Consider the following 14,318-nt stretch of genomic DNA (forward strand, 5'->3'; position numbering starts at 1 on the left):
AGCAACAAAAAATATATGTAAAAAAATTCTGGACTTGAAAGGTACAATAATTTTTTTAAAAAATGTGTACTAGAGGGGCTCAACAACAATTTGAGCAGGCAGGAAATCAAATCAGTAAACTTGGAAATAGATCAATTGAGATTATCCAGTTTGAGGAACAACAGCAAAAACATTGAAGAAGAATGAGCAGAACCTCATAGACCTGTGGGACACTATCCATATACCACCATACTCATAATGAGAGTCCCAGAAGAGGGGAGGCAGACAGGGGGGTAGAAATATTTGGAGAAATGATGGCTGAAACTTCCCATATTTGATGAAAAATACTAGCCTATGTATCCAAAAAGATCAGCAAACTATGTAGAATAAACATAGAGGTCCACAGATAGACACATCACAATTTAGCTGTAAAAGATGAAGAAAGAATCTTGAAAACATAAAGAGAGAGCAACTCATATGCACAAAAGATTTTTAGTAACATTAATGCTGGTTTTTCACCAGAAACTTTGGAGGTAAGAAGGCGTATTGAAAGTGCTAATAGAAAATAAATCAACAAAGGATTTCATATTTGGTGAAACTATTCACCAAAAATGAAGGAAAAATTAAGCATTCCCAGGTTTAAAAAAAACAAAAACAAAAAAACCTGATAGAATGTGTTAATAGCAGATATGCCTTACAAAAATACTAAAAGGACACCTTCAGGCTGAAATGAAATGATACATGTTAGGGACTACATGTTGGTGTACCTCCAAAATTTATGTCTTTCTCACAGGTGTATATAGTGACTGTTTCATTGCTAATCTAATTCTAGATCTAACAAAAGATCTTGCATGTGATCCTTCTATTTTCATCTAATGAGTTACTCATAAGCAATCTCAACTTTTATTTCATTGAAACATGTGCACTCTATCAGTTTTAAAAATCTTTCCTAGTTTCCTTGACTGACCACTCCCCACATGGATTTACATTGTTAACATTGTGAAGAGAGTTTCCTTCAACAAAAGCTAATGCTTTGTGGCCACCACAAGGCCACATATGAAGGCTGTGAATGCTTCTTTGTGAGCCGGGAAGATGATTTAATCAGCAATTCTTTAGCATTTACTTCTTTGGTGGGTTCACCTTCCACTTTCCCATTCTTTGACCTCTCTTCTCTGCACATTTTTCCCTCATAAGGATCAAAATAGCTTCACAAAGGCTTTGTGTGAGTAAAATTATAAAAAGGTCTCACACAAGCCAAAGAAGTATCTAGATTTCAAAATCAATACAAAAAAAAAAAAATCCCATGTTGTATTACTACCTTTAAAAAAAATTCCCATAATATTTTATGATGAGTGTGGGAATACGTAATTTGGCTCTCTGATAATATTAGTCATTTCAATTAAAAAAAAAAAACCTTTACATATTATGCTTTACATACAAAAAGAAATGAGTATATCATTATTACTAAAAAATTTCCCCAATAAATGACCCAGACATTTCCTACATGCCCAGAATGGTTTTTCTTTTTTTGGGTTTTTTTTCCCCTAATGGTAACCTGCATTTTCACATTTCAAAATCTCTACCATCCTGTCTTCTTATTCAGAAAACTCACTGCTACTAGAATTCTGGGAAAACTGTGTCCATGGGATTTTTGTTAGAAATTCACTATACCAAAGCTTTAAATTAACACAGCAACAAAATTTCTGGAGGCCCATTTTCACTGTTGTTTATTTAAGAAATATAGCAACACACTTTAAATATTCAAAGGCCTTAGCTGTACGCGGAGACTAACGCTAACACCTTTGAGGACTCTATTTCATCATCCAATCAAATCTGGGGTTATAAACTCAAAGCCAATGAGTGCAGAGCAGGGGGCGGGGCTTGGGGCAAATAACTGTCAGCGAGGTTGTGCAGTTGGTTGTGACTGGTTTGGGGTGAACGAAATAGCTCACCTCTACTCTCATTTACATACCACAGGATATTCCTCCTGAAGCTTTGAATGGTGAGCCATTCCTAGCTTCCCCTTCTGGAAGTTTTCCTTCCATTCTGGTACTTTCTTTTTCAGCCTCCCTCTGAGGTGAACAAATGTATTCCAGCTACGGACTCAGCCATCTCTTAACGCTTGGAGTTCCCACCTTTCCCTTGGCAGCTGATCAAGGACTTCCCCAAAGATCAACCAGTCTCTCAGTTGGAATGTCTGTCCCTTACCCCCTGCCCCATGCTCCAGTAACTTCCTCTATCAACTTTCCTAATTATTCACTTGGCTCCTGTTCCTTCCCTCTTTAACGAGGAACTGGGAGGAAAGCACACTGATGCTGCGGTGAATCTCCTCAGGTGCCAGGAACTGAGCTGGAGCTGAGGGAGGAATGAGTGAAGCCGAATTAGCAGGGCAACAGACCAGCCACCTTCAGAGTCTGTGAGTAAGACGCTGCTGTGTTCTGGGGTAGGAGAGTTTACTGAGAAGATAAGCTAATCCCAGTTTATCTGCCATAAACCATTAAGCAAGAGCTTGGCAGCTGGTGAAGATTACTGGGATGTTTGGGTAGGATACTTTGTCACCTTAATCCCACAAAATGTACTGATTAAGAGGAAGAAAGAGCTCTGGCCAGTGTGGTTCACTTGGTTGAGCTTTATTCCATTCACCAAGAGGTCATTGTTGGATTCATGGTTTCCGGCCCCAACTCCAGGAGGCATGGCATGCATGAGGAGCCCATGGATGTTTCTCTCTCTCCCTCTCCCTTCCTCTCTAAAATCAATAAAAACATTTTAAAAATATATTTTATTGTTTTTTTACGGAGAGGAAGGGAGAGGGATAGAGAGTTAGAAACATCAATCAGCTGCCTCCTGCACACTTCCCACTAGGGATGTGCCCGCAACCAAGGTACATGTCCTTGACTGGAATCGAACCTGGGACCCTTGAGTCCACAGGCTGACGCTCTATCCACTGAGCCAAACCGGTCAGGGCTAAAAACATTTTTTTAAAGGAAAAAAGAACTCCCATTTTCAGAGAGGGTGAATTAGTATCACTTCTACTCCACGAGAAAGAATTTCAAAAGACTGACTGTTGAGGACAAATCTACATGCCATTTCTGAGAGGGCAGTCATTAATTAACTCCACACAAAGAGAATTTAGCCATTATCTAATTTAATGAAAACCTACATGGTAATTTCAAGACAAATCAGTATTTTTTTTTAATGAGATAGAGTTTCATAAACTTATCCAGAATTGCCAAAAATCAATTTAGGCTGAAGAAGTTTTAATTACATGGAAAATCAGTCTTTTAAATTACTAAACTAGAGTAACATTGGCATTTATGTGTTAATTTATGGTGAGATCATTTCTTGGGGAAAAGATTTGTTAGGAGAATTTGAAGTAGAGGTTGAAGCAGCCAAACTGAGTATTTGCCACATATTTACAGAAAAGAGTTAAGTAGTTTTATTCGTTTCTAAAAATGACTTATTAGGATTGACTGTGTAAACTCTTATCAAAGTTTTCAAATAAAAAATTTAGAAATGAGAAAGTGCTTATGGGCATGTGGATCCCCACTTTTAGTTTAGGAAACAATAGTCTACTTAACTACTGTATTAAATTCTGAAAGCATGCAGAAAATGCTTTTTCTTTTTGTTCAGGCCCAGGATGTTTAGTCCTGGAGTAACAGTGGAAAAGTTAGTAAGTGTCCTAAATAGTGTACTGTTAGCTAAACAAGAGCAAATATCACAATGGCATGGGCTTCTCCTAGAGCAGTGCTTCTAAATAATGGCTGCTCCTTAAATCACTGGGAAACATTAAAAGTTCACAATGCTCAGACTAATTAAATTGACTTCCAGGGATGCCACCCAGGCACCTGTAGTTTTACAGCTCTCTAAGTGACTCCAGTGTGTAGCCAAGGTTAAGAATCTCTCTCTTAGAGGGATAGCTGAGCTTGTTCTACCACCAGCTCTTGACATGTTAAAGTGAGGATAAGAAACTTAGATTCTTTTCAGGTAAAACAAAAATCAATCAAACAAACAAACAAAAATCAGCTGCTGACAGCAGTAAACCAGTGTGATGCTTACTAGTGGAATTAGGTCTCATTCAGAGTTACTACAAGTCAGTCGGATGCTTACAGCTAGTCCGTGTCGCTCTCCAGTTGGACATAAACAATTGCAAAGAATAGCAACATCCGATGAGGTCATTCTGAGACTGTAATAAAGTGAGACAAAACAAAGTCACTGTGCAACCCGTACAATTATCAAACATTCTCAGCCCCTGCTAAAATGAATGACTGCTGCATCTGTACCCATTACAGCTCCTTCTAGATAAGATTTCTTGAGATGCCCAATCACAGAATTGTCCTTACTTTCTGACAAAACCCACCTATTGTAACCCCTCACTTCCTTAAACCCTCTCCAAAATTACCCAGACACGGCCCATATCCACAATAAGTTCTTTCCTACATCCTTTCACTGAAATAGCCCGCAGTTCCCCAGGGTGAACATTCTCCCTCACTGAGACTAAAATAAATAAATAACCCAAACTTGTCAATGACAGACGTGTTTCCAGTCATTTCAACTGAAAGTCATTGCTACCCTTTCTCAGAAAAACTGACTCAGGAACATTGAAAAACTGAGCAGTGTTGCCTTTTCATTGGGTGAATCACAGTGGTCCCTAACCTTGGCTATCTATTAAAATTGCCTGGGGAGCACAGACTGAAATTCAAGACTGATTGCAATAGGAATCCCTAGGGATAAGACCCAGGCACCACTATTATTATAGCTCCCCAGGTGATTCCAAATAAAAAATAATAAATCTAGGAAGAGAGATAGAAGACACAGACTAGAAGCTATACAGGTTGGAAAACTGAGTTCGACAGCATTGAAGTAAGTTGCTCATTCTTTCACCCTGTAAGCAGCAACTCCTCAGGCCTTTGCACGCAGGCCGTCTGACCGGAGTAGGCACTTTTATATTGGTGTCAACATGCTACAAACTTGGTTAATGCTCTTTACAGGGCTCTTTGAGCCAGCTGATAGGATACCAAGTGGAAAAGAGCATAAAGTATGATTATATAAGGATGAACCCAACTATGTAAATAAAACGTATAAGAGCCACTAGATGCCATAACTGGATGGTTTTCTGTTTTTGAAATGTTTGTGTATATAATTATGTCAAAAGTTTTTATAATAAGCACATATTCATTTAATTTTCTCTTTAAAATATTGATTTTGATCAGAAAAGAGCATGTACTAATGTACTAGTAATATATATATATATATATATATATATATATATATATATATATATAGTTGAAACTGAAAAAAGAGAAGTTTAGTAAAACTAATTGATTACTTTTCAAGGCAGCCAGATCAGATGCTAATAGTGGACAGTAGAAAATGTTAAGCCACTGTTAGGAGAGAAAGAATTGGAAGAATATCCCTCAGGAAGTTTGAGAGCACCGATGTAAAACTTTCCTTACCACAGAAGCAGGTGGGATTGCAGACTGCAGCTACTATCTATTCCTTCAAACCAAGGCACAAAATAACCCTTGTTGTTCCTCATCTAAGAAGTAACAATGAGACAGAACATCTAACAACCCCCCTGTTTTAAATCCTTTTGGTTTCAATATTTTTATTTTGTTCTTGATTGCTGTATGGATATATAGAAGTTGGAGGAAACTTGACCCATTAGTGTTCCAAATGGTAAATATAAGACTATGATTGAGTATCATCATAATCTATTAATTTCTGTCTGAATAGAAAAACAAAAGAGACCCTTCTCCCATCCTGCTACCCACTTTGGAATAGCTACCATGAACATACTTCCAGAGGCTTAGGGAAGCTGAGGACAAGCCCCTCAGTTCTCCATCCCCAGAGCTAAGTGAAATGCACCAACTTGTGGTCCTGGCCGCAAGTTAGGCGGAAAATCTTGTCAGAGTTGGATAGATGCCAGGTGAATAACGCTGAGTGAGCATGGGGTGACACTGGCTAATCTCTACCACTTGGGTTTGTACCTTTTTTTATCTCAGTTAAATTTAAAGCATGATGGGAATGGGAGGCATCCCTAATTTTGGCAGACCCTAAGATATCACTAGGATCAAGGAGAAATAACGGTTGTTTTTAAATTATTATCATGAAAGAAAAGCAAGAAGGCAAGTCTTACTTTCCTTTGATCCTGTGTGAGTTTTGCAGAGCGTCGTAAGAGTTGGATACAGATGGTCTGTGAGAACCAACAGGATGAACATGAATTTCAGTACTACTAATTACACTTTCCAAAACAAAGGATTTGGTGGCACTTGGGTAGAATTTGTCAAGAATAAGTTCAGTACTTATCCTCAGGACCTCCCTGAAATCATTCTAATATTGGCTTTGATCTGCACAATTGGAGGTAGGTGCAACTCTTTTTATTTTAGTTTATTCTATGGATGGATTTGTAAATGCCACCGTATAGAATTTTTTTAAAAGTAGCAGCAGTAGGAAATCAGAATTTTGGTCCTAAATTCATACATTTGTTCCCTGATTTTCAACTAAATGAATCCAACAAAAACCTACCCCTGAGAAGAAACCTGTAACATCTAATCTTTATTCTTCATCTCTATAGTGTTAAAACAATATTCATACTTTCTTAGTTTACTAGGTTCTGAGTAGATTTAAATGATGGGGAGAATTGAAACAGATAAGTAGAAAATCAAGGGTTGGGGGATTTTTTTTATCTGTGTTATCATAAACTATGGTTTCATTCATATTTTAAAATTAGCTGTTCCACTGTTTTCTTTACTTGGACAAAGAATTTCAAAGTGATAGGTCTGAATTGTTCAGTTACTTTTTAACCACTGGGTATGGTGTCCCATTGGTTTTGTGCAAATGATAAATTATTCCTATCTCTTATGACAAGAAAAGAACACTGTAGATATCAAAAGGATGCACCTTTCTACATGCTTTGATGTAAGAATTGTATTTAAAAGATGCAGAAGACATTAAACTGAAGAAAATACTGTAATATTGCTTACTGCACTTTATAATAAGGATTAACAATGTTAAATATTCATGCTTTCTATTATGTAGTAGCTAACTAGTAATAAGTAGCTAGTTTTTATTTTCTCACCAGCATAATTATTATGGTTAGTTCCTCATTATTATTTAGGAATCAGTCAGATTTCACTCAAGTTTAGTTTTTATTAACCTTATTGCAGGGTTGCCAAAGAAGCTACCTGATTTGTAGCGTGTGGAGAAACTGCTATAGATATTTTAGTAGTAACCCAAGAACCAATGATTCTAAAGAAATGATATACTTCATAGAACAGGTCAAGCGGAAATGGATTAGTAATTACACTGATTCTATGTGCTTAAGTGTGAAGGAGGGTTTCAAATACAGGAATATAGGAAGTGAGTAGTGGATCAATATTTCATTGTCCTCAGTGTTAAGAAATCACATTAAATTAAAGTTTTTAAAATGTAATATTTTACTGCTTTTTAATAATTACTTTTTTGCAGCAATTTTGAACCTACACTTGAAAGATTTTATAATTCCTCTCCCTGTGATACTATTTTTAATCGGATGCAGTTTTGAAATACTCAGTTTTGCATCTGACCAGGTGTGTATAGTAAATATGAGTATTTTTTACTATACCTAAGATTCATATAAATACAAAGATGGCTTAAGAGGATTATTAAAATACTTGTCTCTTCATTGTTCTGCCATTTGATAGATGCTTAGGATGTGGATAACATCAGATGTGTAGGAAAAGAAACTGGGTGTGAAAAAGCAAAGCTTAGACGAGAATTGGTTAACAAGATAGAAGCCTAGAGTGACTTAGAGCTGCTGTTATAGAACTCTCATAGCAAGAGAATTCTGACAAAAAACAAACCAATGTATTGCCTCAATTAGGAATGTTTCAATCGCATTTCCATTAGAATAGAGGCTAGTCTCTAAATGTGCCTGGCTTGGAATATATTAAGAAATACACAGAACCTTGTATCTGACATTGGAAGTGAGGAGCAAGGCAAACCATAGATATAGTCCAGACAACTCTAGTATTACCACATAGTTGGGAAGAGCTGGAGTCAGAGGAGAGAGAATATACTTACTGTAAAGGATATAGAATGTTGCCCTAGCCAGTTTGGCTCAGTGGATAGAGCATCGGTCTGCAGACTGAAGAGTCCCAGGTTCGATTCTGGCTAAGGGCACATGCCTGGGTTGCGGGCTCGATCCCCAGTGTGGGGAGTGCAGGAGGCAGCCGATCAATGATTCTCTCTCATCATTGATGCTTCTCTCTCTCGCTCCCTCTTCCTTCCTCTCTGAAATCAATAAAGAAATATATATATATATATATTTTTAAAAGGATATAGAATGCATTATTAACACAATAGTCATCTAACCCAAGGGTTGGTGGCAATCTTTTTCTGTAAAAATATATATAGTAAATATTTTATTTTTTGAGCTTTTTCATTTATTTTATTTTTTTATTGTTTAAAGTATTACAAATCGTAGTACATATGTCTCCTTTTATCCCCATTGACCTCCCCGCCTCCCCTAACCCCAGCACATGCCCTCACCCCCCTAGTGTCTGTGTCCATTGGTTATGCATATATGCAAGCATACAAGTCTTTCAATTGATCTCTTATACTCCACCCCCAACTCTCCCCTGCCTTTCAGCTATAGTTTGAAAGTCTGTTTGATGCTTCTTTGTCTCTGTATCTATTTTTGCTTATCAGTTTATGATGTTCATATATTCCAAAAATGAGTGAGATCATGTGATATTTACCTTTCTCTGACTGGCTTATTTCACTTTGCATAATGCTCTTCAGTTCCATCCATGCTGTGGCAAATCGTAAGAATTCCTTCTTTCTTACAGCACCGATGTACCAATTTTTTAATCCACTCATCTGCTGATCGGCATTTAGGCTGTTTCCAAATCTTAGCTATTGTAAATTGTGCTGCTATGAACATAAGGGTGCATATATCCTTTCTGACTGGTGTTTCTGTTTTCTTCGGATATATTCCTAGAAGTGGGATCACTGGGTCAAATGGAAGTTCCATTTTTAGTTTTTTGAGGAAACACCATACTGTTTTCCACAGTGGCTACACCAGTCTGCATTTCCACGAGCACTGCAAGAGGGTTCCTTTTTTTCTGCATCCTCTCTAGCACTTGTCGTTTGTTGATTTGTTGATGATAGCCATTCTGGCAGGTGTGAGGTGGTATCTCATTGTTGTATTGATTTGCATCTCTCGGATTATTAGTGACTTTGAGTATGTTTTCATGTCTCTTGGCCTTCTGTATGTCCTCTTTGGAAAAAGTGTCTATTTAGGTCCTTTGCCCATTTTTTGATTGGGTTGTTTATCTTCCTTTTGTTAAGTTGTATGAGTTCCCTATAAATTTTAGAGATTAAATGCTTATCAGAAATAACATTGCCAAATATGTTCTCCCATGCAGTAGGCTTTCTTGTTGTTTTGTTGATGGTTTCTTTTGCTGTGCCGAAGCTTTTTATTTTGATGTAGTCCCATTTGTTTATTTTCTCCTTAGATTCCATTGCCTTAGGAGTTGTGTTGGTAAATATATTGCTATGACAAATGTCTGCTATTTTGCTGACTATGGCTTGTTCTAAGATTTTTATGGTTTCCCATCTTATGTTTAAGTCCTCTGTCCATTTTGAGTTTATTTTTGCGTATGGTGCAAGTTGGTGGTCTAGTTTCATTTTTTTGCATGTATCTGTCCAATTTTCCCAACACCATTATTGAAGAGACTGTCTTGACTTCATTGTATGCTCTTGCCTCCTTTGTCAAATATTAATTGAGCGTAATGGCTTGGGTTGATTTCTGGGTTCTCTGTTCAGTTCCATTAGTCTCTGTGTCTGTTCTTGTGCCAGTACCAGGCAGTTTTGAGAACAGTGGATTTTCAGTATAGCTTGATATCTGGTATTGTCATCCCTCCAACTTTGTTCTTCTTTCTCAAGATTGCTGCAGCTATTCAGGATCTTTTTTTATTCCAGATGAATTTTTGGAGAGTTTGTTCTAGGTCTTTGAAGTATGCCATTGGTATTTTAATGGAAATTGCATTGAATTTATAGATTGCTTTGGGTAGTATGAACATTTTAATTCTATCAATACATGAACACGGTACATTCTTCCATTTGTTTATGTCTTCCTCTATCTCTTTTTTTCAGCATCCTATAGTTTTCTGAGTACAGGTCCTTTATCTCCTTGGTTAAATTTATTCCTAGGTATCTTAAATTTTTTGTTGCAATGGTAAATGGGATTGTGTTTTTAGTTCCTCTTTCTATGAGTTCATTGTTGGTGTATAAAAACGCCATAGACTTCTGGGTGTTAACTTTGTATCCTGCTACATTGCCAAATTTATTTATTAAGTTTATTAGTTTTTTGATGGAGTCTTTAGGGTTTTCTATGTACAATATCATGTCATCTGCGAATAATTACAATTTCATTTCTTCTATAGTAAATATTTTAGATTATGCAGGCCATATAATCTCTGTCACAACTACTCAAATCTGTCATTGTAGTTCAAAGGCAGCTATACTCCCAGGAGACAATGTATAAGTGAATTGGCATGACTGTGTTCCTATAAGATTTTATTTACAAAACAGGCATTGAGAAATTTTGACTTAGGGACAATATTTTGCCAACACCTACTTCAGTCAGTCAGAATATGAATGAGAATGTGTGTGAAAATGATTGTCTTTCCCAAACAAATTTAACCAGCGATGTAAAATAAAAAATTATGGAAAACATATATTCATGGAAGAACAAAAGCAGATCACTACTTTATTTGTCATGAATAGGTTTTATAACCATATGATTTTGATACAAAAGCAATTTTAAGTGCAATTATTTATGACCTTTATGGAAGTTTGTTGACTTTTTTGAAAAGATCAAGTTGTAAACCTTTATTACAAATTAAAAATGAGATTCTTAAAACTCAACCTGACCAGATATGAAACAATTTTAAAACATTTAAAGAGAAAAAACAGGCTTAAAAACAACAACAACAAAAATCACATGTTGTCATCATCAAAAAGAGACATCTTTAGGAAAAAAATAATAAAAACCCCATGCTGCATAGATAATGCAATAGCTCTAGTTATCTGTTCAATGGCAAAAGGCAAGCACTTAAGGTCTTCAGCTCCAACCTTTTGTTCATTTCTTACTGCTGGAATTTCATATTCATTTCTTCTTGTTGGATGACTAAACCTTATAATATTTCACTCAAATATTCTGGAAAAAATAGTCTGGAAGAGATGATAAGCCTGCATTTACTCAGTCTGGTCCTGCTCAGCCTCCAGAGGGGACAAATTCTCAGCTGGTGGATCAGCTGCTTTTGTCTCTTTGCCATCTTGTAGTTTAGGGTTTTCTGTGCCTCTGTATCAGTAATTGAAGTTGTGTCAGTACCGACATTGAGGCATTCAGGTGGCTGTTGACCTTGGGTCTCATCTCCTTGATTTTCCTTATCTTCTTCATTGCCGTCCTCTCTTGGCTGTCTTTGGTGAGGAGGGTCCCTGTGGAATCATGGTCTATAGCCCCAATACATATTCTGTCTCACTGGTCTATCTTGTTCCCCTACACCCTGGTTATCAGCACCCTCCGTCACTTCTCACTGCACAGGAGGGTTAGAATACTGTAGTCAACACCCATAGAGTCTCCTCAGGGAGTAAGGTGGGGACCCTGGCCAGTGGGAGGGCGGGCACTATTGGGCCTGGCCTTCAGGATCACTCTCTGATCCCACATTCTTTTTTAAAAAATATATTTGTATTGATTTCAAAGAAAAAAGGAGAGAGAGAAAGGTCAACGATGGGAGAGAATCATTGATTAGCTGACTCCTACATGCCCCACACTGGGGATGGAGCCAGAAACCCAGGCATATGCCTGACCAGGAATTGAACCGTGACCTCCTGGTTTATAGGTTGATGCTCAACCACTGAGCCTCGCCAGCTTGGCTCATCCCTCATTCTTTTCCCCACTCTTACTTTTCTGGTAATTCTGCTGATAATTATGCGGAGGACCCCTGCCACGTGGGTAGCATCTGTAATGGTTCCAGTCTGCTGCATATTTACGGCCTTGCACTGGAACTCCTCCACCAGGGCCTGTAGCATTTGCCACCCCATATCCTTTTCTCCTTCAACAAAATCATACTCCACAATCTTTCCATCTCCTGTACTGCAAAGGTACTTCCTGGGGTTATTCTTCTTTATGGCAGTCTGATGTACAAATACGTCTTCCTTGAGGTCATTACTGTTGATGAAACCATATTCATTTTTTACATTGAACCATTTCACTGTTCCCAAATCTTCCCTGTGAAGACCTTCTTGTCCCCACCCGCAGTCACCACTGATGTGAGGCTGTGCAGGTCAGGGCTCCCTGCCCCACTGCCCTGTGGTGTCAGACTTGGTGTCAGCAGTGCTGAGGGGGTGGGGGCAGTGGGCGGCTGCTGGGTCCCGACTCCTCTGCTCTTGGTTGCTGTGATGGTGAACTGGGCCAGCTGTATAGCTGGGCAGCTGCTGCTCTTCTACTGATGTGATGGTAACTAAGCTAGCAGGGCTGCACGGGGCTCTCCGGGGTCCATTCTCCATCCCCACTACTGATCAAACTCAATCTTAAGTACTTCTATAAACTTTACTATTTGACAATAATTCTTTACTCTTCTTGCAAGCTAATACGTTAGCCTGCCACAGTTTCATGATCCTGGTAAAAACCATACGACTCCTGGACCAGCTAAAAAGAACTCTTATCACTCAGGGCAACAGCAGAAGCCATACTGTCAGCATTTTCTTGTGCCTGTTCCATGAGTCCCAGCTCCCAGAGAGAGAAAGAAGAGGGCCAGACAAAACCTGCACACACAATGGGTTGAATTACAGGAGGAGAAACCTGCGCTTCGAGAACTTGAATAGTTTATGATGCGCAGTTAGCTCACCTGTCCTAAAGAGTTATTATCTTTAGTGCACTGAACAATATAGTAAATCTGGCCCTTGCTCTGGAGAGAAACCTTGCTCTATCTTCCAAACTTTTTATTCACTCAAACATTCTGGAAAAGATAGTCTGGATGAAAAGCAACCAATGCCTCCACTCATAAGACCCAAGAAGCACAAGAAACAACGAGAATCAGCTCCCACATGCATAGATCTCACCCAACTCAGTAGGTGCTCAGTATTTCCTTAAGGAATGGATGTGGAATGGATGCTCAGAACAAAATTCATAAATCTCAACTAAATGTTTTGTGATAAACAACACAAATTAGTTATTTCATTAGCTGCATTAACTTCCCACACACTGCTATTCTTCCACACACAACTTTCTGTTTAAGCCATGGCTAGTTATTTGCAGTTTCTAGAATTTGACATGATTGCTTACTCCTTTGTGGGTTTTATGTATGATAATCCATCTGTCTGAAATGTCTTCCTTCCTCTTGTATGCCTGAAAATCTCCTAGATATTTCTAGTGGCCATGTAATGTACTTCCTAGTTAAAAAAATAAAATGTACATAGGTATGTGCAGTAACTTTCCACTGTAATTGATAATAATCTGATGGAAAATTATAAAAATCTGACAGAGTTAAGACATTAGCACTTATTACATTATGATGTATGTTTTCCTTTTTTGTTGGAGATAAGAGTATCTAACATGTAGTCTATGCTAATAGAAGGATAGATAAATAAGAAAATGACATATTTTTATATTATTAGGTCCTAAGATATGCTCATGCCATACAATGGATGGATTCACAATTATTTTATTATTTATTTACACCAGTAATTATCTTTAATGCTGCATTTGACATGGATGTTTACATGTTCCAGAAGTTATTTTGGCAGGTAAAAAGTATTCTTTTCCAATAATATCATTCACTAATGAGCCACCACATTTTATCTATATTTAGATTTTTAAAAATTTTCCTCAAAATTAGGAAACAAAGAAGAAAGGGGAAAAGTGCAAGGTGTAAAAGAAGTAAAATAAACTTTATATTTTAGTGACTATGCTATATCTTGACAAATGGCTAGTCTACTGAAGACTCAGGAAAAAAATTATGGAAGAAAAAATAATCCTGAAAATATGAGTGATAGAACTTAACACCAGTTATGATTTTAACTCTGTCATGCTATAAGAGAGCTATTGTGAAATCTATTAGGTCTAGTAAAAGAAATTTATTAATAAAAGTGATGTTTTAAATACTCTCTTTCTAAAACTTCCCACACCCACATGGAGAAGAAAAAGACAAAGAAGAATATTTACAGAAACAACTATAACTCTAATTTATAAACTGTTGTGATTTTTTTCTAATTATGTGAGATTTTTGAACTCATCAAGAAAAGACCTTGAGGTAAAACACCACAGATCTTAAGCAGAGGTGCATTTCTTT

The 14,318-nt window shown here is 37.4% G+C and overlaps 1 protein-coding gene across 1 annotated transcript in view; it reads left to right on the forward strand.

Moving 5' to 3' along the window:
• Positions 1-6,291: 6,291 nt before the first annotated feature.
• SLC9C1 (solute carrier family 9 member C1) overlaps positions 6,292-14,318 on the forward strand; it is a gene marked incomplete at its 3' end in the record, with an annotated part of 86,923 nt that continues 78,896 nt past the window's right edge. The window contains exons 1-3 of the mRNA XM_081085990.1: positions 6,292-6,340; positions 7,447-7,547; positions 13,645-13,773. Of these exons, the coding sequence (XP_080942116.1) occupies positions 13,675-13,773 (99 nt within the window). The 5' untranslated portion in view covers positions 6,292-6,340; positions 7,447-7,547; positions 13,645-13,674. The remainder of the gene's footprint in view (positions 6,341-7,446; positions 7,548-13,644; positions 13,774-14,318) is intronic.

This window comes from Myotis nattereri, assembly GCF_964212035.1.
Source record: "Myotis nattereri genome assembly, chromosome: 3".
NCBI classification, from domain to species: Eukaryota; Metazoa; Chordata; class Mammalia; order Chiroptera; family Vespertilionidae; genus Myotis; species Myotis nattereri.